The 26,771-nt window shown below is 37.5% G+C and overlaps 1 protein-coding gene across 1 annotated transcript; it reads right to left on the bottom strand.

The window, feature by feature from the left end:
- Positions 1–743: 743 nt before the first annotated feature.
- Positions 744–26,478, bottom strand: mcf2a (MCF.2 cell line derived transforming sequence a). The gene is made up of 30 exons (XM_084132791.1): positions 26,116–26,478; positions 21,330–21,398; positions 21,055–21,169; positions 20,581–20,671; positions 17,732–17,851; positions 17,533–17,649; positions 17,302–17,451; positions 16,088–16,209; positions 15,861–15,975; positions 14,822–14,941; positions 14,548–14,739; positions 13,576–13,767; positions 12,756–12,927; positions 11,600–11,682; positions 10,919–11,001; positions 10,773–10,839; positions 10,552–10,667; positions 8,948–9,017; positions 8,748–8,840; positions 8,566–8,658; positions 7,331–7,456; positions 7,038–7,259; positions 6,727–6,819; positions 6,194–6,272; positions 6,043–6,106; positions 4,163–4,263; positions 2,700–2,812; positions 2,500–2,612; positions 1,486–1,589; positions 744–1,382 (listed from the first exon to the last, which is right to left on the bottom strand). The coding sequence occupies exons 1-30, from the start codon at positions 26,207–26,209 to the stop codon at positions 1,342–1,344; spliced, it is 3,330 nt and encodes a 1,109-aa protein (XP_083988917.1). The 5' UTR covers positions 26,210–26,478; the 3' UTR covers positions 744–1,341.
- Between the last annotated feature and the right edge of the window lie 293 nt (positions 26,479–26,771).

The raw sequence follows: 26,771 nt of genomic DNA, 5'->3' as shown, positions 1-26,771 counted from the left end.
ATGATAGCCAATCAGAATCCATCCTGCTTTAAAGAGCATTTAAAGCGGCAGACGAGAAGATTGCAGGGCGCGCTTGAAATAAACAAAACGACATTGTCCGTTGGTGTGTACGTACGCACGCTACTACAGTTATCGTTATAGTTATCGTTCTTGATGTGAACAGGACTTAATACAGCACAGGCATACATCTTTTATGTGGCTTGATGCTGGAAGGGAACAACTTGATAGCCAAATTAATAACATAAGAGATATGTACTTCACAGCGTCTCCTGCTGCGACACACAGCTCATTTCCACTTCAAACGCTGGTATATCAAAGTCAGCCCTCCAACTGTGGGCCTGAGTTTATGTAGTAAATTCATATAAGGCTTCAATTAATATTTAATTAAGCATTTGAAACAGTGGGTATATTTAATGTTTGCTGTATGATCTCACTTAATAAGAAACCTCCACTAACACGGCTCTGATTTTGCAGCAGCACGTGGCGCCATGCTTGTGACAAGAAACACACATGAGCTCTGCTCGCCCCCTCACGACTCATATTTGTGACTATAAAGTCAACATTACATGACGGCCCCCAGGTCTTCAAGCTGAGTAGATTCTGTTCCTGACAAGAGAATCTTACTAAATAATAGAGGTAAGAACTGATGGCATGCAAAATTCAACTGGTTTAAAGCTGTAGAAAGACACAAAAGGCCACAAATTTGTGTGACCTGAATAAAGTGCTTTGAATTTATTTATTTATTTTATTTTTTTTGAGGTAACTAGTGCACTACATTAAATTAAAGTGGGGAGACGGGCATTATGGCACTGCATGATTTGGCATTAAAGCTCTCAGGTAGAGCTCTGTTTGTTCAAACAGGATAAATACAACAACAGTAACAGTACACAATAAATAACAGCACATACGCACAGTTTAAAAATCCAGGTCCGTTACGAACACAATGTTTTCATTGGTCAATGTTTTCAAGGGTGAAGACAGCCACAAAGCCAGATAAGAGGTTTTGATGGGCCTTGATTCATTAAAAAAACTGTCAAGTCTACTGGGACAATCCCAGAGTCAGAATGTTCTAGGCTTCACGTAGTCAGGAGGACTGAAGTGCTTAGGCGTAGGACTGATCTTTAAGAGCGCTCTCTGGGTATTCTGAAATGATGATCTCTTGTAAGGTGTAAAAAAAAACCAATATGTATTTTGCATTTTAGTAGTGTCTGATCGCAGTGACGATCAGAACAAGAACGTTGGAATACAATCCTGCTGGTCAAGTCTGAATCCGTGTCGTCACGTCCAATATGAGCTACCAAGTGTGAATGTGAAGGTCCAATATAGCACTAGATGATTTCTTCACGGTGAACTGAGCTTCCGCGCTTTACGATTCCCTGGATCTGCAGAGAAGATAGGGCAGCATGGATCATATGCAACAAGGAAGCTTTCGTCTCTTCAGGGAACTACACTAAACGGGCAGCAAATGTCCAAATAGACTCTCACCTCCAAGCCGGTTGGAGTGATTCTTGATGCGGTCTCCCAGAATGCCCTGCAGGTTGGCAGTAGGGATACGGCCTTCTTGTCTGCGACTCAGATTCTTCACCAGCCTGTGACAGTTCACAACTAAACTGATTCACACCAAACTAACATTTAAAGCCACTTTAGTGTTGTGAAATTGTTTTTTTTTTAACTACCGTAAGCCAGTTAATGAAATAATATGGTTAAGAACTATAGTTGCTACGGAAATCATTTTGACCTATAGTCAAAGCTTACGGAGTGTATAAAAGCAGAAATGCGTCAAGCACTTGCATGAATTATTCAGTAATACATGTATTATTATTTTGATCTGTAAAGTTCAGGGTTTTGCACCATTCAGAATTGAGAATGCCTTTTGAATTCAATTCCTGGATCTGAACTATTTAAAATGAGTGAACAAACAGGGTGTAGAATCACATTTAGATTTTTTTGAATGTTAGGAAGTAGAATTAAAATAAATTAACATTTATATAACTGCAGTTTTTTTTTAAACTAGTGAAGCAACATGCCTTTGAAAGGAATCTAATTCTTTAATTCAGAATTTTGCAATAAACCCTTTGCCCAACCCTTGTTAAAATTGTTCTTTTTGATAATAGGACTACATTTCTCACAATGCTTCACAACACTTTTTTTTTTTTTTTTTACACATTGAAAGAATCAAATTCATGATTCTGTTGAGTTTAAATGGATAGTTCACCCTGAAATTTCTGTCAATTCTTACTAACCCTCATGTTGTTTAAACCTGTATGACCTTCCTACTGTGGAACATAAAATATGATGCATTTAATGAATGTTGGGAACCAAACAGTGACTAATGATTTTCATTGTATGGACAAACATTGAGGCATTTCTCAAAGTATCTTCTTTTGTTTTCTGCAAAGAAAGTCGTACAGGTTTGGAATGTTTCATTTTCCGATGAACTATTCCTTTAAGTGGCATTTGACCCAGAATATCCCTTTATATTCCCCACACATCACTCACCACTGGCCATCATTTTCCTCATGCTGTAGTTGTATGATATCACCACACTTAATGATCAAGTTATCCAGCCCGGTTTTCCTCCAGTCGACAAAGGCCCTATATCTGCCTGGAACCTAAAACAAAAGTGAAGGCTATAAAAAAACGTGCGTCACCCTACACGAGTTAGCACATCTGAAATAAGTGAGTGTGGGATGTCTCACCAGATGAGCGGCGTCCTCCTCCTCAGTGTCAGACGGGTTAGAAAGGCTGTTTGCTCCACTCCAGTCCTCCAGACCTTCACAGATATCTACAGAATAAGGTGCGCCCGGCCAGCCTACACAAACACAACGCACGCATGCTTCAGTGTAAACTCTTGCATTCTGATTCATGAAACACGTTCAAAATTCAATATACAGTGTCTGATTAACTCAACTGATGCTGACAGCCTGCGCCAGCTTAGAGCTTAGAGAAGTATGTGGGTGGAGAAATCACATGCTCCTTCATGTTTACTGCTTGTGTGTGGCTTTGAGCTTTGGCTTGAAGTTTGTGGTGATGGGGATAAAGGTTTTACACTGAGTGTGATGTCTAGGATCAGGTTAAACAGTAAAAATTACACTTTAACTATGCTGCTTTGAAAGTGTAATAAGTATATGTTTTTAGAAGCGTTTATATGAACGTACCTTACTTTTTTGGTAAGTACTTGCAATTAAGTTTGTACAATAAGACTACACTTGCACTGTGTTGGCATAATGCATTCACGTCTGCATTGTATACTTAAACAGCATACTTAAAGGGTTAGTTCACCCAAAAAATGAAAATTATCCCATAATTCACCCACAAGCCATCCTAGTTATATATGAATTTCTTCTTTCAGACAAACACAGTCGGAGTTATATTAAAACACATCCTGACTCTTCCAAGCTTTATAATGGGAGTGAATGGTACCTTAGATTTTGAAGCCCAAACAAATGCATCCATCTGTCATAAAAATAAGCCATATGGCTCCTGGGGATTAATAAAGGCCTTCTGAAGTGAAGCGATGCATTTTTGTAAGAAAAATATCCATATTTATAACTTTTTAAACTATAATCACTGGCTTCCGGTAACGGCCGTACACGAGTCTAGTTCCTGCAGAAGAGTGACCTCTGACCCGACGCATGACGTATTGACGAACGCAGAAGCACAAAGGATAGAGCAAAACAAAACGCCGGTCACAAATGAGAAGTCTAAAACGAGAATTTTTAAGGAGAAATGACGAAGAGCTTGAGTTTGTTGCCCAGCCCTATTTTTTTGAACCGCGAGAGGCGTCTACTCTCACCTTAGCTTAGCTACTTATGTCACACGCCAGAACTCGACTCTCTCGTGAACGTGCGGACGGCCGTTACCCGGAAGCTAGTGATTACAGTTCTAATTATGGATATTTTTCTTTCAAAAACTAATCACTTCACTTCATAAGGCCTTTATTAACCCCCAGGAGGGTTACTTTTATGATTGCACTTTTTTGGGCTTCAAACTCTAAGGTACCATTCATTTCCATTATAAAGCTTGGAAGAGCAAGATTGTGTTTGACTGAAAGAAGAAAGTCATATACACCTAGGATGGCTTGAGGGTGAATAAATTATGAGATAATTGTAATTTTTGGGTGAACTAACCCTGTGTATGTGTGTAAGTGTGTATTACTCACTGCGTCTGTTGCGCTGGTGCTGGCTAGAGCAGCTGAACGGGTCTGGACTGCTGTGGCCTGACTCAGTCCCCTCTGAGCTGACTGACGCTCTTTGCTGTTTGCTGTGGGACAAGAGCAGAGCATGAAGTGAATAAACAATTATCCACACATACATCATATCTTATACAGTACATGAAACAGGAGCCAAACCAGCCATCAGCTCAGCACAAACCATATAAGAAGCTGGCAGATATGGACAGATGGCAGTAACTTCATGACTCTTTCATAACAGATGTGCTGATAAGGAAATGGAGAGAAAATAAAGAGATACGCTCTTGATTTATTGAGATACGACTCAACAGGCTGAGCTTGTTAGCATATCTGTCTTGATCGCAAAAAAAGGCCTGTCTTCAAAGCATTGTTCAACAGCCAAAACAATGGAGCCAAACTAAACTCTTCTGGTGTTCTCTTTTGTTTGCATGTCATGCAAAACAGATGCAGAGATGAGCTGGCAAAGCATCTGCCTGTTATATTGATGAGCAGGGCACTGCTGGTGAGATCGGAGGGGTTAGGTGTGTATGGAAGGGACAGCGATGGTGGTTAAAGCCCTGTATGTGACGGAGCACAGATCCCGCCTGCTTTACCACTGAGCGTCACTGTCGCTGGGAGGGGCGAGTGAGGCGTGGGCTCCGAGCGCGAAGGCACACACACACGCCCCCCGACAGGGACACAAGGTCCAGGCGGGGCAGGCAGCCCTTAAGAACGCCACGGGAAGGCCGCACGGCCCTGTGGGAGGACAGGCAACCACACACAGCGGCTTCATCCCCATCATCATCATCACAAATACTTTTTTTCATACACTTTGACTTAGGATTTGTTAAGATAAGACAACCTGAATGTGTATGGGTTCCATATATGCAAATACAAGAAATATGTCAGGCTTACACACAGGGTCCAAAATTAACTAAATTAAAAACAGCACTGTGACAATGGCGAGTAGATAAAACACCTATTTAGCAGCCAGTTACTTTATTAGAAACTCTAACATTATATGACTTAATTCAAATTTTAATAATGATAATCTGACCTTCACTGATGTTAGTGACGAGCGATTCAAATCTACTTAACAAAACATCTATCAATCAATCAATCAATCAATCAATCAATCCATCCATCCATCCATCCATCCATCCATCCATCCATCCATCCATCCATCTACTGTTTTCTGTTTTAAAATCTTAAAATCATTCTAATATGCTGATTTGCTACACAAGAAACATTTCTTTTTATTATCAATGTTGAAAAAAATTAAACTAAGGATTCCTTAATTAATAGAAAACTCAATGGAACAGCGTTTATTTAAAATAGAAAACTTATGTAACATTATAAATGTCTTTACCCTCACGTTTAGTCACATTGTGTCCTTGCTGAAAGTATAAATTAAACAAAAAAAACTTACTGACCCCAATCGTTTGAATGTGTATATATACAAACATATATACAGCATATATAATAAATATAAAATAAAATATAATTTGAGTAATATGTAATATAAATATGAAATGTAAAACTAACATTTTATGACCTGTATATTTATTGCAGGTAAACTTTCTCAATTCACAAAAGTTGCATTTAATTAAAAACAAAAAGTTAATTTTGGACCCTGCTTACACATGTATTGCTAAAGCAGGGACTATAAAAGCAGGGATGGTACAATAAAAGCTATTGGCAGGATTCTGGGAAGGAAATGTCATGTAAGAGATCTAACAGCTAAAAGCAGCAAAAAAGCTGGTCTAAGCCAAAGGGTCAAGGAGAGAGAGTGATTGGTGAGTGTTGAATATGAGGGATTAGAGAGGGGGGGGGCTCAGGGATAGTGTTTTTGCACATTAGTGGACTCTTACCTCACGGAGAGGGGAGGAGACATTTGCATCTGCTCTGAGACTGCAGCAGAGTGACACAACTCCTCTGGACCAACGAGAGAAAATGACAGATTACTCAGAGGACTTGTGGAGGAATAACACTGACATTTTATCATGGGAAATGTGTTGAAACCTTTGAGTTGTTTCTGCTGGTTGGTCAGAATCTTTCTGATCTCGTTCAGCCAGGCGATCTTCACCTCCACTGTGGGTGCCTATGGGAAGTTTTTGCATATCTATGTATATAATATTAATCATTATCACAGTCCATTAAATAATACGTTTGTTTGTAGCTATCTCATTCATTTTAAAATGATCTTATTTTTGCATTTACTTTTTGATTTATTTTGTATTTGTATGAGTAACATATGAGAAAGTCAAATACATAATACTGTATGTTTGAGCATTCATTTCTGAATATTATGTAAGAAAAAGGGGGCGGTCAGAAATGCTCTATTGACCGTGAATCATGTTTATATTTGAAGCTTGATAAATGTGTAAGTAGTTCTCTAGGTTTCATTATTTTGCATTTGGACAAGAGTTACAGTGCAAATTTTGGTTTGACGGATCTAATTGAAATGATAACCTCTATGAAAATGAGTTGAGAAGAATCGCTAGGACTGCAATTGCATTTATTTTAGAATGAACTGTCACTTTAAACATTCTTACCTGTATCACATAGACTTCCTCTCTGCCACTGTACCAGATCTCAAACTTTTTCACATCTCCTTTGACGTTCTCCGTAATGCCTACTGCACTCATCTGCATCATAAACACACCATTTTATACTCAGTCAGATACATAGATACCTCCTGTATAAACATTTCATATCCTGTGACATATAGTATAACTTCATTTTAAAAACAAGGAAAGAATGTTGTCAGGAACAAACCGGCTGATATACAGCGATGCATGTACATGTGATGCCTCCAGGGCTTCATGGGTTTGTATACGTGCTCACAGCAGGAAGTGTGCCATACCTTAAGACAGTGCTTGAAGCTGTAGGAGGGAGTTTTGTCAGCGTTCTCTCCGTGCTCCTCCCGCCGCTTGCAGAAGAGCAGTGCGTGCTCGTGCAGGAACAGGTGTCGCTGCATGGGCTTGAAGCGGGCCAGTTCCTTCACACGGGTCGGACCCTTCTTATGACTAATCCACACACTGAAGGAGCCTTGCATTAGCACACGGCCCAGATCGCTGAGTTCGCCCTGCAACGAACAACATGTTAACTAGGCATTGACACACACAGACACTCACTTTAAGTTGGTAAAAATGTCACCTCATATCCAGTGATGGCAATCTGGTGCATTGAGTCATTGACTGACTTCAGCAGGTCCAGCATGGCTGCTAGCGCCCCCTGCAGTTCAGAAACTCTCTCACAGCCTGAGCTGTACTTCAGAAGCTCCTGTTATCACACACAAACAATTCCTGATTTCATTATTGACAAAAAGATGCTTGCTAGTGTTATTTTAGTATTGATTGATTTAGCTTTTATTTTTGTATTTTTAGTTTTTGTTCATTTTAGTTCATTCATTCGTTATGTAATTTCGTTATTTGCTTTGGTCATTTTATTATTTCTTTAAAATGTTGCTATTTAGGTTTAATTTATTTTTAGTTCAGTTTTATTTTCTATTTAAGGTTATGGCTTTTAAATTTAGTGCTTCAACTTAAAGTTATTTTAGTTTATTGCTAAGGCAACATTTCTAATATTCTAATATTAGAATAAATATTTATAATATTTATATTTAATATTATTTCAACTATTTAAATGAAGAGAAATGTTTTTAATAGTTTTAGCTTACAATATTAACCCTTATTCTTTCATCATAGAAACTAGAGATCCTGTAAACATTCCTCAGAGATTTTGACCCATATTGATATGATAGCATCACGCATTTGTTGCACATTTGTCGGCTGCACATCCAACATCCAAGACATTGAGATCTGTTGACTGTGGAGGCCATTTAAGTATAGTGAACTCATTGTCATATTCAAGAAACTAGTTAAAGATGGTTTGAGCTTTGTGACATGGTGTGTTATCCTGCTGGAAGTAGCCATCAGAAGATGTGTTCACTGTGCCCATAAAGAGATGGACATGGTCAGCAACAATACTCAGGTAGGCTGTGGCGTTTAAACAACGCTCAACTGGTACTATGGGGCCCAAAGTGTGCCAAGAATATACCCTCCACACCATTACACCAACAGCAGCAGCCTGAACCATTGATACTGTACAAGGCAGCATGGATCCATGCTTTTCACACTGTTTACGCTAAATTCGGGCCTAAACAACTTGAGCAGTTGAACAGGTGGCTGGTGAGTGTATTTCTTGGTGGGCTAAAATTACAAGATTGCATGATGATACTGTATGATACCAATTGCAGTTCACAGTAATCTTATCCCAGACAACCTTTTCAAGCACACTGAGGTGTACAATTTTCTGGTCAAACGGACTTGGCACCAAAATATGTACTGTAGTGTGAAAGCGTCCTATTTGTATTCAGCTAAAGTTCACACCTTTAATAGGAGTTGATATTTCGTAAGGCGCTGGACTGGTTTCAGCAAGTATGAGTCAAGAGCAAGTTTATGTTCCAGCTTCTTTTGGCACTCCTGAAACACAAAGCACACATCTCAGATTTTTTCTAGATGCATGCCAGTGAGCTGCAAGTGCGTTTATAGATGGAGATGGTTTTTATTACCTGGAAGAACGGACAGTCAGAGAACTGCCTCCATAAGGACTCAGATCGGGGCTTGTTTTGACAGTAACATTCATATAAATGGAAATGGTCTTTCTGAAAATAGACAGATATTTAATGTTAGATCTGTTTTGTGAAAAAACGAGTAAAGACATGAACACTAACCTCAAATTATTCTCATACGGTGTTTTAAACTTCCTCACCCGTTCCAGAAAACATGCCCCTACTGCCTCTGGACTCTCTAGACAACTTTCCAAATCCTGTAGGAAGACACTGGAAAACAAAAGACATATACATACATATATTTATTTATATATATTTATTTATTTATATATATATATGTATATATGTATGTATATGTCTTTTGTTGTATATGTATATATATATGTATATGTGTATATATGTATACACATATACATACATACATATATTCATACGTGTCACGTGATCCTTCAGAAATCATTCTGATAATATGCCGATTTGGTGATAAAGTAACTTTTCTTATTATTTTCAATGATGTCAGGATTCTTTGATGAATAGAAAGTTGAAAAGCATTTATTTAAAATAATAAATAATTTGCAACATTATAAATGTCTTTACTGTCACTTTTGATCAATTAAATGCATCCTCTCTGAATAAAAGTATTTTTAATACTTCTTTAAAGGTTTCTTAAAAAAAAAAAAAAAAACTTTTGAATGGTAGTATATACATTTTAAAATATTATTATATATTTAACCACATCCTTTAGTATCTCATTGGTATATGTTTCTAACCACAAAAAGTTTTCTTGTTTTAAACATAAATCTGACCAAAAAAAACAATAAAAGACACTTAATTCAAAATATATTCACTAAAAACTCTAAAAGTCTTTATCTTAAAACGATTTTGCTTCTCAAGTAAATTTATTTTGTTGTAAGAATGTTTAGCTTTTTTTTTTTTTTACTGGAAAACAAGGCAAGAAATATAAAGATATAAATGTTTGCTGTGTATAGCCTTATAATCTTACTGACTTTTGAAAGGTAGTGTATGTGTATTGTATTTATGTGTATTGTGTGTTGATATGTATGTACAAATCATATATGTTCTACAACTAGTGTGCATTACATTAAGTATGCACTACAATTAGTATGTATTAAAACAAATTTACACCACAAATGCATAGTTTAAATGGGTATACACATATACACATAGTATATGTGCTCTAAAAATCTAGTATGCAATTACAATTAGTATGTATTCAATGTAATATTCACTACAAATATGCACTATGCAATATCTAGTACATATAAATAATTTAGCAACTATTTCGGTTCCCCAGTCGCACTATGCCTATTTCCGTCTCAGTAATAGATAAGACTGACTGACACTCAGTGAGGGGTCACAGCTGTCTATCAGAGCCCCCGCTCTGCTGATGCGCTCCCTTCCAGCTGAGCTCTCATTGGCTTAATCAAATCCTTATTTGACCAACAGCCATTTAGCTGTAATTAAAGTGCTTTAATTGGCGTAACGACTTCCTGCAGTCAACCAATTTGGCAATTTGCCTCACCCGGGGATGAAGACCCAGCAGGCAAGACAGGTTTCAAAGCCGCTGACAAACACAGCTGCATAAACCGATAAGTTTTATTTAAAATAAGATGTTTTATGAAGGTGTCTTGAAGTCAAAACTGAGAGTGTGCAGTTGTGTCTGACTTGCTTTATCTCACAGCAAACAGAAACATATTTCCGTCTGAAGTTATTGTTAACATTCTGCTCCTGCCGTTAGCAGCGTTATGAAGTTCTCTGTGTGTGTGACTGTGTGTGGCCTTGCCTGCTGTGGAAGTTGTAGATATCAGGCAAGTTTCCAAACAGCACATCTCTCTTGTTGCGAAGACTTGTTGGCAGGACCGAAGCAAGAGACGGATTGTCCATTTCAGCCCTGTAGCCCTGCAAAATGTAGTGAGAGAGATCATAAACAAATCCACAGCATCAATACAGTAAATTTAAACTCTATTTTCAGTGCCACAATAAGAAAAATGAAGGTCATCTTACCAGGAGCACCGCCAGCAGCTCCTCCACATAGATCCTCTCGGTCTCTATCAGCTCCTTCATCACATGTCTGGAGTCACACACATTCACAGGGTCGTCAGACACGTAAGAGTGTCATTTAAACAGACCGTGTCAGACAGCAGACTCACCGTTTGAGCAGGTCAGTGCTGTCTTCTCCATCTATACTGTAGGGGAGAGGGCTGGCCATCTGATAATCATGAATCACCTCAATCTGACTCGCACAGAAAACACTAAATGATTTCCTGATGTTGATTTAATCAAACCACACATACTGCACATGTCGTCTGTATCTTTTCTGATCTTTATCATCTTTTTTTCTATATGACAACCGAAATACATAAAAAAACAAAACAAAAAACAACACATTTTGTTATATGAAGATCACATTCAAACGGTCAAATCTAAATCACTTCTTGTATATTTCAGTGCACATTTCACAATTGACAAATATATTTACTTTTTAAGTTTTCTAAATACAAATAAAAATCACGATTGAATCACATTTTCAGATTTTTAACTTTCAACATTTTAACGATTGTCAATTGTGAAATGTGTGATTTAATTGTGATTTTTAAATGCATTCAGGATACAAGCAATGAAATTATCCTTAGCAAAGCAAAAGTATAAAATGTCACCATAATTTCCACTACAGAGCCTTACAATAAATCACAATAATACAAAAAATTATTTAAGATGTGATGGAAATGAGTTTCAGACCAAAATTAAAGAATTCTACTGTGATTGGACAAACAAACATTAAACTAGTGAGAGAGTTTATTTTCTACAGTTGAAGAAACATCTGCAGTCACCTTCCTGCAGTTTGGGCTTTTCCTTGATGTTCTTTTGCCTGGCAGTGGAAGGTCAAAGGTGAACTTTAAACTGGAATTAAAGTCTGTTTTAAACAAGAAGAGCAGGTGGATACAACACAGAATCAACACTAACATGTACGTTTCAAAGAAAAGCATCAGTCATTTTTTAAAGGTTGCATTACTAAAATAGACCAGTGACTAAAGCACTAAACATTAACATCCACAGCACTGTGAACAATCATTTGATATCAACAAAGACATTCAGACAGCACGGATCTGACTTTGGAAGTCATTCAGAAGACAGCACCAGTTTATGACCTCTGTAAGTGAATAAAATCCACCCTAAAGCCCTTGTTTCAGCTACAGATCCTTCTTTACTTTGCGTTCCTGTCAGATCACTTTTGATGGGCTGTTATCCAGCTGTGCTGAAGATCACTGTGTGTCAGGTGAGCTCTGCACATCTCTATCGCTTCTTCCCTTGATCTCTCCATCTTAAAGTGCCTCAGCTCGCTAAAGAATACTGAGTGCCAGAAATCTCTCTCCTTTATCGTCTCCGTCACAATTAACTCATCCATAATTTTAATCTAAAATATATTATTATTCTGCAATCCAACTTACTTTTTCTCAGGACTGGTTAGCGAACATATTTAGAAGTTGCCATGGTCACTAATGACGTATACAGTTTAATGGTCATTACACAAAAAGATCTGACAGCTGAGATTTGACCACTATTGACCAATCAGAATGAATAAAATGTAAATTTTGCATTCTGAGGTAAACAAAAGTTATCCTTCCTAATTTACACAAAGGCATTCATTTGACTGTAGGTCATAAAAAAGCCTTTGTTGTGTGTCCCTGGAGTTAAAAATTATCAAAAGAGCTTTAATGTGAATTGCAAATACACCCTATTTCACAACTTCCCAGGAAGTCTGCATTTTCCGCAGGGATTTATTAGTAAGAAGTAGCAGCTGTGTAGTAGGTTGTTTGGCTGCTGTCTAGCTTCATCTCTCAGATATGAAACATGTAATGCAGAGTCTTGAGAAGGATGAACTAGATTGTGAGAACTCATGGCTAAAACATATTGAGGATAAGTGGACCTAAATCAAAGTATTTATTATAAAAATAGTCTTTTTCAAGGTCTTGTGCCGGCACATACCATGTTTGGGGGAGAAGAGGGGGGATTTTGCGCGTGGTAGGTTCTCTGGTCGAGGGGCCACCAGTTGAATTGGCCGGACGTGTTTGTGTGCCAGTTTCCTCAGGCAGTTCTGTCTGGACTGAATTAGAGCCTGCACAGAGCTATGCTTTTGAAACGTCTTCTCTATATGAGCCTGAAACAGCACAGACACACATAATTAGGCATTTACATTTATATACTGCCTAGAATGTAGCCAAAAGCCGCTTTTCCACCATCGGGCCAATACAAATACATCAGTCATTGCCTTGGTAATGCAAGAGTTTACAGATGGTATAAGATGTAAATAGCGACCGCGTTGTGAAGGATGATCAGATACTCTGCTCAAGAAGAAATCGCTTGGCAAGCTACTGAGAAACTGGCAGCCAGGCAACAGACAAGTAACCAATCCTGAGTGGCGATGTCACTACACACACACTCTATCAGCCAACCAGGCTGAGAATTCCTGGCTGAGAACAGTTTGTAATCTATACCTGGAACAGCATTATTATGGTTTCTAATAATATATCTGGAACTGTTCCTTGACGTTCTTAGAACCGCTCAGCCCGAAGGAGGAAAAGCGGCTAAATATTCAAGACTGAGAAGTTACAAAAATCTAATTTTAGGAATTAGCCATTTAGAGAACCATATTGATCAATTGTTATTTAGCCAAATCAGTCATAAATACGACAGATACTGAACAATCAAAACTTTCACCTTCAATCAAAAGCTAAAATGTACATTTCTGTTATTACTGTCTGTAGGAATTTACATTTTTGTCTTTTTGTAGTCTGTCAGTATTCACCTGTATGTAAGTAGTGAGCACAGATTCATTCTCCAGAAAGAGCACATCCGTGCCTGCACCGAGGAGAGGTGGTGCCCCCTCAAGGAACTTCTCGATATCTCGAAGAGCTGACTGTGCACCCTCTTTAGACTGGAATTTATCCACCTGCTGATTGGCCAAGAGATAAGCGCCATCATCACACCACCGCTGAGCCTGCAGGACAAAAGATATTACAAAACCATAAAGATCAAGACACTGGAATATTGTCAAATACATACACCCTTAAAAATATAGGTTCTTTATTGGCATTTATGGTTCCATGAAGAACTTTTAAAATAAATGGAACTTTTACATTGGACAAAAGGTTCTTTATTATGGATAAAAGCTCTTTAGATTATTAAAATGTTGTTCACACTAAGAAAAAAATGTCTATTTTAAGAACTGTTCACTGAAAGTTTCTTTGGGGAACCCAAAATTGTTCTTCTATGGCATTGCTGCAAAAAAGTTTTGATTCAGAACAATATTTAAAATGATATCTTTATCGTTACAGAAATCATCCTTGTTGTGAATTGGCCTTTATTTGGCAAGGACACATTCAATTGATTAAAAGTGACAGCAAAGACATTTATGTCACAAAAGATTTCTTTTTCAACAGAGTTTGCACAAAAAAATTAAGGAGCACATCTGTTTATAACATTGATATAATAAGGATCATGTGACACTGAAGACTGGAGTACTGATTGCTGAAAATTCAGCTTTGCCATCACAGAAATAACTAACATTTAAAAATATATTCAAACAGAAAGCTGTTATTTTAAATTGTAATAATATTTCACAATATTACTGATTACTTACTTTATTTTTGATCAAATAAATGCAGACACAATTGAAGACTTCTTTCAAAATGATTTAAAAAATCTTAACGACACAATTTTCTTTTCATAACAGTAAATGAGATCATGTAAAAAATAAAGAGGGAATGTGGTATCCCACCTCTTGGAGGCGACGCAGTAGTGTCAGTGCTTGTGTCAGTGAGTTGCTTTTAGTACTGAGGGCAGAGGTCAGGGTGTCACACTGATGTCTGAGTTCATTACAGCGCTGGATAATCAGAGCCATGGCATAGTGGTGCCCAGCAGCCAGCTGATGCCCGTGCAGGATAAGAACCTGAGCCCGACTCATCTCCTCCTAAAACACACACTGCTGTCAGAAACACCAGCATATTTGTAACTGCATGTACAACATGAACAGGGTGGCATGATGCAGATACCTGCGCACGTTTTTCCAGACTGTCCAACTCTCTGACGGTCTGCTCTGTTTGGGACAGGGATTCTCCTGTGACACTTATCTTCCTTTCCTGTGCTCTTAATTTCTCTAAAGAGCACTCCATCTGACAGAAAGAGAAAATTTACTATTATCACAGAAGGAAAAAAATGATCAATCTCTCTTTTCTTTACTTTTACTCTTTTACTCTTGTAAGATAAATTGCTTGTGTTTGTTGCAGGGGTGTAAAAAAGAATTGAAAAGCAGGGCAAGATTCCAGAATTTGTAATTGAATAATTAATATAATATTATAATAAAAACATTTTAGAATTTTATTTATTTATATTTATTTTTGCATGACGCATCATTGGTTGAATACAGCACCATGTTAAATTCAGTGGAACAAAGTGATTTTGTGAATTCTTTCCTCATACAATATATTATTTTAGATTTACTCATTGCCTGGCCATGTCATACTGTATAAACACTCTGGTACTGTTTACTATGGTTTTGCTCCATTTTATTAAAAATTAGCAAGATGTTTATAGAGTGCTGTGGGGATTATGTATTTTATAAGACAAAACCTGAAAACGAGTTCTGGTTCCATCGTCCCGAAGTCAATGGGTTTTTGTAATGGGATTTTGGTTAAAAGCCTGAAATAATGTTTGTGGTGAATACAAACTCAAGATATTTTCACCAGTGTTATATTAACTTCAGGGTTGGCCTAAAAAAACATACCATCACTGCAGCACTCTATTGCAAGGCATTAAGTATTAAGCAATTGTCCTGGTATACAATGTTAAAACTAAAAAAATATAAGGTTCATCAAAAAAGTTATCAAAAAAGTCACTTTGAATAAAATGCAAACTCTTGCCTTGGCAGATCAAAATTACCCAGAAGATGTGGATATGATCAGAATCATTTCATGATCAAATGCCAACACTGACTTTGTATAAAGCAATTGTTTGTTAGCCAAGGTTGTATATCAGTATAATGTGTAGTATAATGCAGCCGTTTTTGATGTTAGGGACAGAAAGTTAGTTCACCTCCTGAAAACTGTGCTCATATCTCAGCAGTTGTAAATACTGCTGCAGTTTGAGGTGGTGTTTATCAAAGAAGCCATCAAAAGCCATCTCCATATCTGTGAGCTGAGCCAGCAGCCTGCAGGAACACATACAGCAAAGTTAGGAAACTTCAAAAAGTTCACATCATTTTGGAAAGGAACATGTGTGTGTATTTGTGACGCAGACTATTTGTGGATCAAACTCTATACCTCTGCATGGTATCCCAGTCCTGCGTCATGTCCCAGCGCGTGTCAGCGTCCGCCTCCTTCCTCGAAGTCTCCAGGTTAGAGAGTAGCTGCCGCCCTTCCCTCATCACAGATCTGATGGCATCCTTCACCCATGAATATTAACAACAACACTGCTATCATTGACATCACAAAATCGTGGAATAAAACAACAGTGAGAGCCCAGAGGGGCTGGACAAACACAAGAAAAGACTAGACAGGAGCTAAAAGTGACTGCAGACTGGGGTGGAATAGACCTTTTGTGCTCTCTTTTAATGCACTAAGTTCTGTGTATGCTAATCATAGTTTATTCCCCTAGGTTTGGTACATCAAATATTTTTGATGTTTTCCTTGACAAAAGCAAGTGGTATAAACAAAGGACCGAAGTTAGGGTAGACACCATGTTTAATCTGTTGCAAAAAAGAGGCTGTGAGAGACTTTTTAATAGATTGTCCTGTCAAAGGTATTAGGTCACCTTTAACATACCCAGTACATTATTTCTTCATTATTATTATTTTTGTCCATTTCTGACATGCTAAACTATTACTAATCGTTTTATCATTTTGTAAATTCTTTTAAAATGATTTTGCATGCCCTTTGCATTAACCTCATATTAATTTAGAGACTGGTGCAAGATAATTGTATATTTATAATATTATTATTTTCACCGCAGAACCATTTAAAATAAACTAGACAATTACAAAAAAAATGTTATTTAATGAATATACACTATACTTTATACCCTACTGTTCAAAGGTTTGGGGTCAGTAAAACTATTTTTTGAAAGAAATTAATACTTTTATTCAGCAAGGATGCATTAAATTAATCAAAACTGACAGTAAAGGCGTATATAATGTCACAGAAGACTTCTATTTCAATAAATGCTGTTCATTTGAACTTTCTATTCAAAGAAAACTAATATATCAAGCTTTTCACAACAATATTAAACAGCACAAGAGTTTTCAACATAAGAATTATAATAAGAATTGTGACATGTGACACTGAAGACTGGAGTAATGATGCTGAAAAATCAGCTTTGCATCACAGGAATAAATTACATTTTAAAACATATTAAAATACAATTTTATATTGTACACCCAAACTTTTGAACAGTAGTCATATACTGTACATGCAAGGCTAAATGGCTTTTGATGTTGTTGAGAGCATTCCCTACACACGAGCGCTTCACTGAGCTGTACCTTAAGTCTCCTGTATTTCTCGGTGTGTGACATCAGGAGGAACTCAATAGCACTGCACTCCTCTGATAACTGCGTCTCAGCCAGCTCTGTACCAAACGCCTGCAGCATCTGAGCAATGTCTTTAACCAAAACCGCAAAACTCTCAATGGCCTGTAATGAGCAAAGAGACTGCCTTGTTTAACAAGATATTTTTGTGTATTAAGTTAACATATGCATTGCATCGTTCTTTACTGTTCTCAAGACGATCCAGTCACTGTGGCAGTAGTCAAGAGTTCCTCCAAACTCTGAGGTCAGCTGGTTCTCATCAATGTACCGCAGCAGATCTGTGACAGAGCTGAGCATCACCACCTTAATAACAGACACACGTGGGGTCACTGCAGTTTGCAAAGATTGTAAAATGACAAAGAATTGAGGTTGTAATGAGTCATACTGGCATTTTGAGCATGAAGTCCTCTTGACTAAAGCGGAAGCCGAGATCTGTGACGGTACGCTGGAAGAAGCTGGTCGGTCTCAGCACCAACACCAGGTGAAGGTTTCCAGGGAATGAGGCCTAAGACAGAGAGAGATGAAATCAGCCTGGCAGACACACAAGGACAGACCACCTTAAGGGACAGATAAAGGCATGCTTAACCCTTAAAACATGAGGGATATAAGGAAAAACAGAAAAGGATGTTAACATGTTTAAGGAATGCTGACTTCCATGGAAACTTTTTCCCTCCATTCATTGTTTTACTATTTTTCAATTGCCTTTAATGGCTTTTTGTTTTAAAAAAATGGTTTTACCTTCATCCCAGACACAATGTTAAAACAAAAATCCATTAAAAACATGTTTTACATGTTTAAAACTATGATAAACAAAGAATGAAATATGCATAAACCATTTAAATTATGTATTCACTATTAATTTATATTCTTTCCAGCACAATCATTTCCATGGCCAAATAAAGTTAGTACAAATGCTAGCTATGAAATTAGCCTCAGCAATTCTCCCATTGCATTAAAAATAAATAAATAAATAAGGTTACAATGTAATTTTCACCATTTGGAGTTCAAAGTAGACATGCGAAACATGTACTTATTTTAAAGCACTTATATCAATCCTTTCCTATTTCCTTACAAAAATGTATTATTTGGCTTGCTCGATTGTGCAAGTTGTACTTTTAAAAGTGAGACTAACTGCTGTATGCTCTAAGAACATCTGTGAAAATGAGTTCACATGATCAAATGTCACAAATTTAAGTATCTGATTAGTCATTTAGAAATCATATTTCTGAAATCACTTTAAATCATAATGCCTCTGTTTTTAAATCTTCATATTTTCTGTTGTTATCCATTTCCAGGTTTAAATGCCAGATTTTCAATGTGGTCTCCGACTTTTGGACCGCACTGTATATGGGAAACATACAGTACATGAAATAAACCTCAATAAAAAGTACAAATACTAAAGTTCAAATATTACTCATTGAATTGAATGTGATGTTACTCCATGTCCCGTAGCGACATAGACAGCACACATCAGTCACAAAGACAACTGACAATAAGTCTGGACAGACATCAACAAGCTGTCAATCAAATTGATCAGACAACACTAAAACTAGTTAACATGATAAGATCACCAGTCTGTTTAGCTGCTCTCAGTGACATCTACAGTAACAACACAGCTTATAGAGAAGACACGAGCTGAATGACATGACAAGTATGTGAAACATATCGGTCTAACCAGCCTTATTTATTACTTTGACAAACAGAAACAGGAAGTCGCGATAGTTTATCTTAGCACACTGAAAGGACACCACTTGACATTGATTCGTCCTTACGTATTTCTAAACATAGCATCATCTGCGACAATATTCACTCGGATTTCGTTTAAATAATACATATCTTTATAGGTTACGTGAATAAATAACGCCTTCGCTAGCATATACCCAGGACGAATGACTAAGCTAAAGGCGTCCGTCGCGCCGCAGTGTGCCGCTATGAGCTCGCGCTGCCGCATTGAGCTCATCTAAACTTCAGTCCAACTCTTTACTGCAACTACTCCAGACACATTACCGTGGAGCGGCGGATCCTCGGAGGTCCACGCCTGTAGTTCCGCTCACTCATAATTATCGATGTTTTATGAGGATGTTTTAAGACCTCGCCCATCCTGCTGTGGCAGCCCGGTGCCCGGCGCAGTGGACGGTCTGCAGGATTCATCGCCGCAGCGTTGGGAGGGTGGCAGCACCGTCTCTCCTGCGGTCTCCTCACCTCTCCCTCGCCTCAAGAGCGTCATCATGTAAAAACCTGCGCATGGTTTGTGCTAACTCATGCATTCCCTTTGGCTCGCAGTGAGCTCGGATTTCACACACTGTTCTGCAAGCTGTTATTAAAATCAAACTTCAGTCAGAGCTGCCGCATTTAGTTATGTATTCAGGCTAAAGCTCAGAGAAATGGGCAGTAAGCACATACTGTACTGTACTGTACTGTACTGCACTGTACTGTAACTGCGCTGATGCACTTCAGCACCGCGGACAGCGACAAGAGCAGTTTAGCAGAGCCAGAAATACAGGCGCGTGGTGCATTCAATCCCCAGAGGACAAATAAGGGTCAACGGTGCTCATTTATCATTTATTTATGTATTGCCTAGCTCTAAGCTTTTCAAAACCACAATAAATATGCAATTAGTGCAAATGACTTGAAAATCTACACTGCAACTATTTTCACTTTCTTAATTAAAAGTAAATGATGATGTGTTAGGATCATTATATTCAAGAATACCACCGATTTTGAACTTTTAGAAAAAGTGCATCCTAAAAACACATCAATAGTCAAAAAATGTGTAAAAGATATATATATATATATATATATATATATATCTTCAGAAATATACTTGAAACCTAAAACCTTAAAACCTTTATGTATAATGCATTATAAAAGCATGTTTAATGCACTAATTATGTCTTTTAATGCACCTTATAATGCATTGTATGATCTCATGAATAATTTAACCACAGTTAGGCTATAATACATTATAATATTCATTGAACATACCTTTAGAAATCATTAGGAATTAAAACACATTTTCAAACAACCAATTTCAGATGTAACAAGGAATCTGCATATATATATATATATATATATATATATATGGTGTATTATTATAAACAAATTAAAATAATAATTTATAATACAAAATAATAATAATAATAATAAAATTATCATTCTAAATGACACTTCATAGCCTTTTGCTTCAATAAAAAAAAAAATATATGTTATAAATAAAACATTGTAATATCTCACCGCTATCCTTGCCAGTGCTGTTTTGATTGAGGTCCAAGTATCTAATCTTCGGTCTAAAATTATGATAAATTTTACACCAGGTTGCCGTGCTCTGAAAACATGTGAAATACAACAGATATCACAGTAACTTCTTGGTTAAGAACACTGGCATGGCATTGTAAATATGTATAATGTATGTAAATGTACACTGGAATTTTTTGCATTGCAATATATATATATATATATATATATATATATATAAATAAATGTTCTTACCCTAAGGTACTGACTGCATTTTGTCTACAATGTGACTACACAGATCTCTGCATATTTAGAAATCTAACAGTTCTGCATTGCCATAGTGAATACATTTATTTGAACAGCTCAATTTGTGTAAGGGCTTTTGCAAGGCTTTATGTGAAGAGAATACATAAGGGATTTTTGCTGTACTGCAATGCAGTGAGATGGAGAGGCTTGTAAATATTAGACACAGACCTCGGGATCAGTGTGAGGTATGAAAGAACTTTGGCCAGGGCTTCTTCAGGAATGTCACTGAAAGCAGAGCATTCTGGGAGAGTGATGATGACACTAGAGTCCTCGCCACATCCCCCTGGAATCCAAATAAACACATGAAATTATTACTAAGTCAAGGACAAATTCTGTGGCAGCTGAAATGTATCTTATCTCACACATCTCATCCTAATGAAGTTTATCTGATATGATGAGACAAGCCAAAGACATCTCCAAAAAATAGAAAACAGAAACCCCACCTGATAAATAGGCCACTTGTTTCTCAATGTAGCCGGCCACTTCCTGCAGACTCACAGGCACTGTGACCTCTGAGGAGACATATAAATCACAAACATAAATAATACAGCAGCAAGCTTTAGGTCATGTTTCTGTGAGTTTGTGTGGCTTTGTCACAGTTATGTGAAATTTGAGGAACAGCACCACCCAGTGTTCATATGCACAAAGTACAGCTCTAATTCACTTCTATATAAAATGCAAGAGTTATTATCTGTTAATGGACTCCTCAGTAATATTGACAACATTAGTAGTAAGTGGGAATGAGTCTTAAGCATTCATGCCTGCAGAACCATCAGGATGGACTGAAGCCATAGACGGTGGTTCGGTTTCCTCTGAGCCTCGTCTCATGCTACAATACACTGAAAGTGGAGGTTGACAATAGAGGATGTGTTCAAATTACACATACAGCAACACTGGTCTCCAGTGACTTCACCATCAACTCACTTCTTGAGTCTGCGGCAAACAAAAACAAATGAATTCCGCAAGGGGAAACGCAATACGCTGTGGAGGAGATTGATTATTCCAGGTCTTTATCAAGTTACATAGAAATCAAGCTTCCTACTATAAGGGTCCCCACATTCTATACTATAACCATGATAAATTAAAATAAAAACACACACACAATTACATTTATGTATTAAAGGAGCTGTATGTAAGAAATGTATTTCAATTAATCATAAAATGGCCCTGATATGTCACTAGACATTAAGAAATCATGTTTATTTCAAATACTTATATCACTGACAACAGTAGTCCAGCCAGGATATTGTCAGGATAAGTTGCAGCCCTCAACTGATGTTGATGATGTCATGTTGTGTTTTGGCCTGAAGCGCCACCATCCACCTATCTACCAATCACGAAGTCAGTAGTGTTTCGGCATCCGGGTTGCCAGCTCTGCTCTAGTTGAAAGCTCCTTGTGTCAGCCTACGTTCCTGCTGGATCCTGCAGCCTATCTGGCAACCTCGAGTCAGGGGGGAGGGGGAGGGGATACACCGCTCTACAGTAATTTGAAAGTGATTGCAGTACCAGTTTTGGCCACAATCTTACATACGGCTCCTTTAAGACGCATTTTTCCAAAGTGACTTGCAAGAGAGGAACAAAGCAATTCATCAAGGAGTGCATTGGTTTAAGGGTGTGGGGTGGTTAAACATGGTATTGTTCTTAAAAATAGGGTCATGTCTAGCAGAATGCTAACAAACATGTTGAAATGTGTAAAAAAAATAAATAAAAAAAACCCTGCTAGCTATATAACTATTAACCTATTATAATAAAAAATGAATGCTGGTGTTAAAGTTTAATGAGGTTCCAACAGGTACAATGTTGCTGGGGCAGAGATGAATGTGAATGAAGTCCCGACAGAATATTTAATATTCAAGACAGTTTCGATAGTTTAAAACATTAAATAATGCATACAGTATATATACACCTCAAAATCTAAATTAATGAGACTTTTGGGCACCCTTTTATACAAGATAAATAAATAATTTTAGTGAGATGTATTTAAACTAGACTAAACTGCAATGATAAAAAAAAAAGAGTTTAAGGTCTGTGAAATGATTAATCATTAAAATCATTAATCAAATTAATATATTTAGACATTTCCTATTTTTCATTGAGTCTGTTTAGGCACTAATAACTGGAGTAGCCTATTTGCTCATCGTTTTCTGTTTGTTCTTCATGTGACTTCAGGCTTTATAAGAAACCCCAGCACTGGCCTGGCACTGTTAACTTTAGGCAGCATCGCCCTTATAAAACAACAGATAGAAAACCACAGCTTACACTCCTTTGAGGGTGTGTTCAAGAGATTTCATCCAGTCTGTGCAAAATAAACATTCTGGTTCCGTCCATGTGATGTGGCATGTCTAAAGGCCCCATTAACACCATAACTATAAAGTTATAGTTCTAAAAATCGTTCTAAAAATAAAAGAATAGGAGTCCACACCACAACTACAAAAATAACAGCACAGAGAAACAATATCGTGGGAATCACATTCTGAATGATTTTTTTTCCAGCTGAACGATAAAAACGTCGACAGCCAATCAGAATCCATCCTACTTCAAAGAGCTCACGCATTTAAAGCGACAGGTTACAAAACTGCAGCGCACGCTTAGAGTAAACAGAACGTCACGACATCGTAAGCTGGTGTGTACGATAATATAGTTATCATTATCTTTATAGTGATCGTTCTTTTTGTGAACAGGCCTTTACAGTAGCTCAGAAGGCTTCTCACTAAACAAACCTGTACTGCTTTACAAATCTAAGATTCAGTAACTACACATAGACTTTGATCTGTCCTGTAAGAGACATTTGAGGTTGTTTGTCTCAAATATGCTCAGATTAAGACAAAAAAGGGTTAAAAGACAGTAAAAAAAAAGTATTTTTTGGTTTCAGTGTTGCATAATTGCGGTGTTGTGATTGTTGTGTTTATATTTGAGAAAATATAAAAAATATTTCATTTTGAGAAAGGCTGTTAATTCAAACTGTGCTGTTCCAAAAAAAATAAAAAAAAATAAAATAAATTCAACCTCTGAGTAGGCTAAATAATAACCATTTTCTGATTGTTTCACAAACATCATTGTAGACATTTTTAAATAGGCTTGAATGTTAAGAGGATTATTGCATGAGCTTTTTTACTGTAAATTTAGAAAAACACTAAACCACAGACAGTGACAACAAGCTTAGATAAACATGTTTTTTTCGATTCACAGGCTCAAAAGTATTTTGACACTTTAGTTACACTTACACCTGTATGTGTACACTTGGCTACCTATCAAGCCAAGTGGAAATATACCAAGTAAAACATTACACAAAAAAGAAATGTATTGGTTGTCAAATGTTAGTGGTTAAAGGGATAGTTTTCAAAAATGAAAGTTCTGTCATCATTTACTCACCCTCAAGTTGTTCCAAACCTCTGTGAATTTATTTGTTCTGCTGAACACAAAAGAAGATATTTTGAAGAATGTTTGTTACAAAACAGCTGATACATGGCAAAAAAATACAATGGAAGTCAATGGTGCCCCATTAACTGGTTACATTCTTCAAAATATCTTACTTTGTGTTCAGCAGAACAAATACATTTATACGGGTTTGGAACAACTTGTGTACATGATGACAGAACTTTCATTTTTGAATGAACAACCCCTTTAATGTGATGAACTACACCTGACTTCACTAAAAATCATACTGTATATTCAATAAAAATCACATTGACAATGAATCATGTGTGCCACTTGGCTTAATATTTGATCTATGATATTTATCAATTAAGTGTGGTTTAATGTCCAAATATATTTTGGGGCCATTATGTTTGGCATAAATGTGGAAGCGTCATGAATGATTAGCACATGTTAATTTCCATTTACAACATACAATGTAAATCAAAGCTTTTGTAATAAATTTTAAATTAAATTTAAATCTTATCTTAATGGGATAGTTCACCCAAAAACTAAATTAAACCTGTTCATCATATAAAGCGATCGAGTCTCTTCAGAAAATTTGGACTAAACCGCTCGATTCATATGGACTAGTTTTACAATCTCTTTATGAACTTTTTGTAGAGTCAAAGTTTCAGTTGCGTAGACTGTCAATGGAGAGACAGAGAGCTCTCAGATTTCATCAAAAAGATCTTCATTTGTGTTCCAAAGATGAACGTGAAAGATCATTTTTGGCTGAACTAACCCATTAACATTTAAAACCAGATCTAATGTAATGTGGTTGTGGGAATGAAGGGGTGAGAGTTCAGATCTGAGGATTAACAACACAGAGTATTGAAAGGCAACTCAGAAAGCAAGTTCAGATTTAAATACACTTCATCATAATTGTAAACTTATTGTGTCAAATATACTGAGGAATACTAACATCTGACTTTCTTTGAACGCATTCTGGCATGCACCAGCCAGACATGTGTTCACAATGACTCTGTTGTAGTTGTGAACCTGTCTCGGCCTGAGAGGGACTACAGTCTCGTATTACACCGCATCATTACAACATAATAAACACCTTTCCACAGCGTTACTTTAACACAGACGTGACACTCACACTCACATAAAAACAACACCAACATGGAGACAGATGCCAATGACCCGAGCCACACTGCCAATGCTAATCCTGCTACAATCTCTTTGAGGAATCCGAAGCATTACATAATGCATTATAGTAAATATTACATAACACACAACAGAATTGAGTGATTCAGACTTGGACCTTTAAATGCATTTAAGTGACGCCCGTGGAAAGACACTGGCTAAAAATGAAGATGCTGAGTCATTGTCTGAGGAACATCCTCTGGGTTTAAAGCCGAATTGAGAGACAGAGAGCAGGGCAGGGGGTTAATAATACCGTTGCTCTACTTTCTGTGTCTCAATGTGCCTTGTTTTTAAAATGGACAGTACAACTTCCATTTTCAAATCTCACTGCTGGCCCAAATTCACATTGTATGATTATAAACTGAAAGCTTACTGTATAAGCCCATCAAAACACTCTTAATATTGAGATTTCATGGAAACATAATGCTTTTCAATAGAAAACTGTTCATCCATGCAGAATTCCAAAATATGGTTCTGGAATTCCCAATGCATGTCATTACAGAAAGATTGAATCTTACACATATTTCATGCAGATTATCAGATTATCAGCTATGGCCAAAACTGTAAATAGCATACCGCATAACACACCAGTGAACATCCTGAGAACCTGCTCTCCTTATGTAAAAGTGGTAGTTTTAAAGATACATGTAAACATATACTCACGTTGCAGCGTGCTCTCCAGCTCCGAGCCTGCCTGCAAAAGGTTGTAATAGCCCTCCATGTCTTTTTGGGGCTGCTGAGGAGAGGCCGAGCCCATTCCCTGGCTGTTCCCGGAGAGGAGTGACTTGACTCTGGGCCTGTCAGGCCCTCACGTCCTACTCCACCAAGGATTCATCTCACTACCTCCACAGATCAGATCCCAGCTGAGGCTCCACTTCAGTTCCGTGCCTATGAACTCCTCAAGTCACCTTGAGCAGGAGCAAGTGCATCCGCAAACTCCAGCAGCACGGACAGTCCCCCGCTGGAGGAAACGCTATCTGGAAATATCTACTGTATGGCAAACAGCCTGCTGCAGCTGGTGAGCACTGCAATATCACATCTCAGCTTACAAAAACCACACACACACATAAGGGAGGGGCAGAGAGGATGAGGTCCTGTCCCAAAAGTGAATCGCATTAAAAGGGTTTCCTGTCCACAGTGCTGGCGGTCTGCTCTCTTAAAACACACACCACACACACTCCATCCGGCTGCAAACTCCTGTGAGATAGAGTGCGTCAGATCTGCATCGCTGTTAGACTCAGACTATTGACACTCCGCCAACTCCCTCCCCATTGACTTACTCCACTGTGGAGTTTAGACCCCGCCCACTGCTGATCTCC

Source organism: Abramis brama, assembly GCF_963993115.1.
Source record: "Abramis brama genome assembly, chromosome: 13".
Taxonomy (NCBI): Eukaryota; Metazoa; Chordata; class Actinopteri; order Cypriniformes; family Leuciscidae; genus Abramis; species Abramis brama.
Note: the sequence above shows the minus strand (reverse complement) of the source record. Positions and strands in the feature narration are given on the sequence as shown.

What these genes read in the sequence shown, in the direction of transcription:
- mcf2a (XM_084132791.1), bottom strand. Translation starts at nt 26,209, where the DNA reads ATGGGCTCGGCCTCTCCTCAGCAGCCCCAAAAAGACATGGAGGGCTAT. An exon ending in CCTCTTCTCCCCCAAACATG is followed by an intron (nt 11,683 to 12,755) that starts GTATGTGCCGGC and finishes TGTTTAAAACAG; the next exon opens with ACTTTAATTCCAGTTTAAAG. An exon ending in GCTTCAAGCACTGTCTTAAG is followed by an intron (nt 6,820 to 7,037) that starts GTATGGCACACT and finishes TTTATGATGCAG; the next exon opens with ATGAGTGCAGTAGGCATTAC.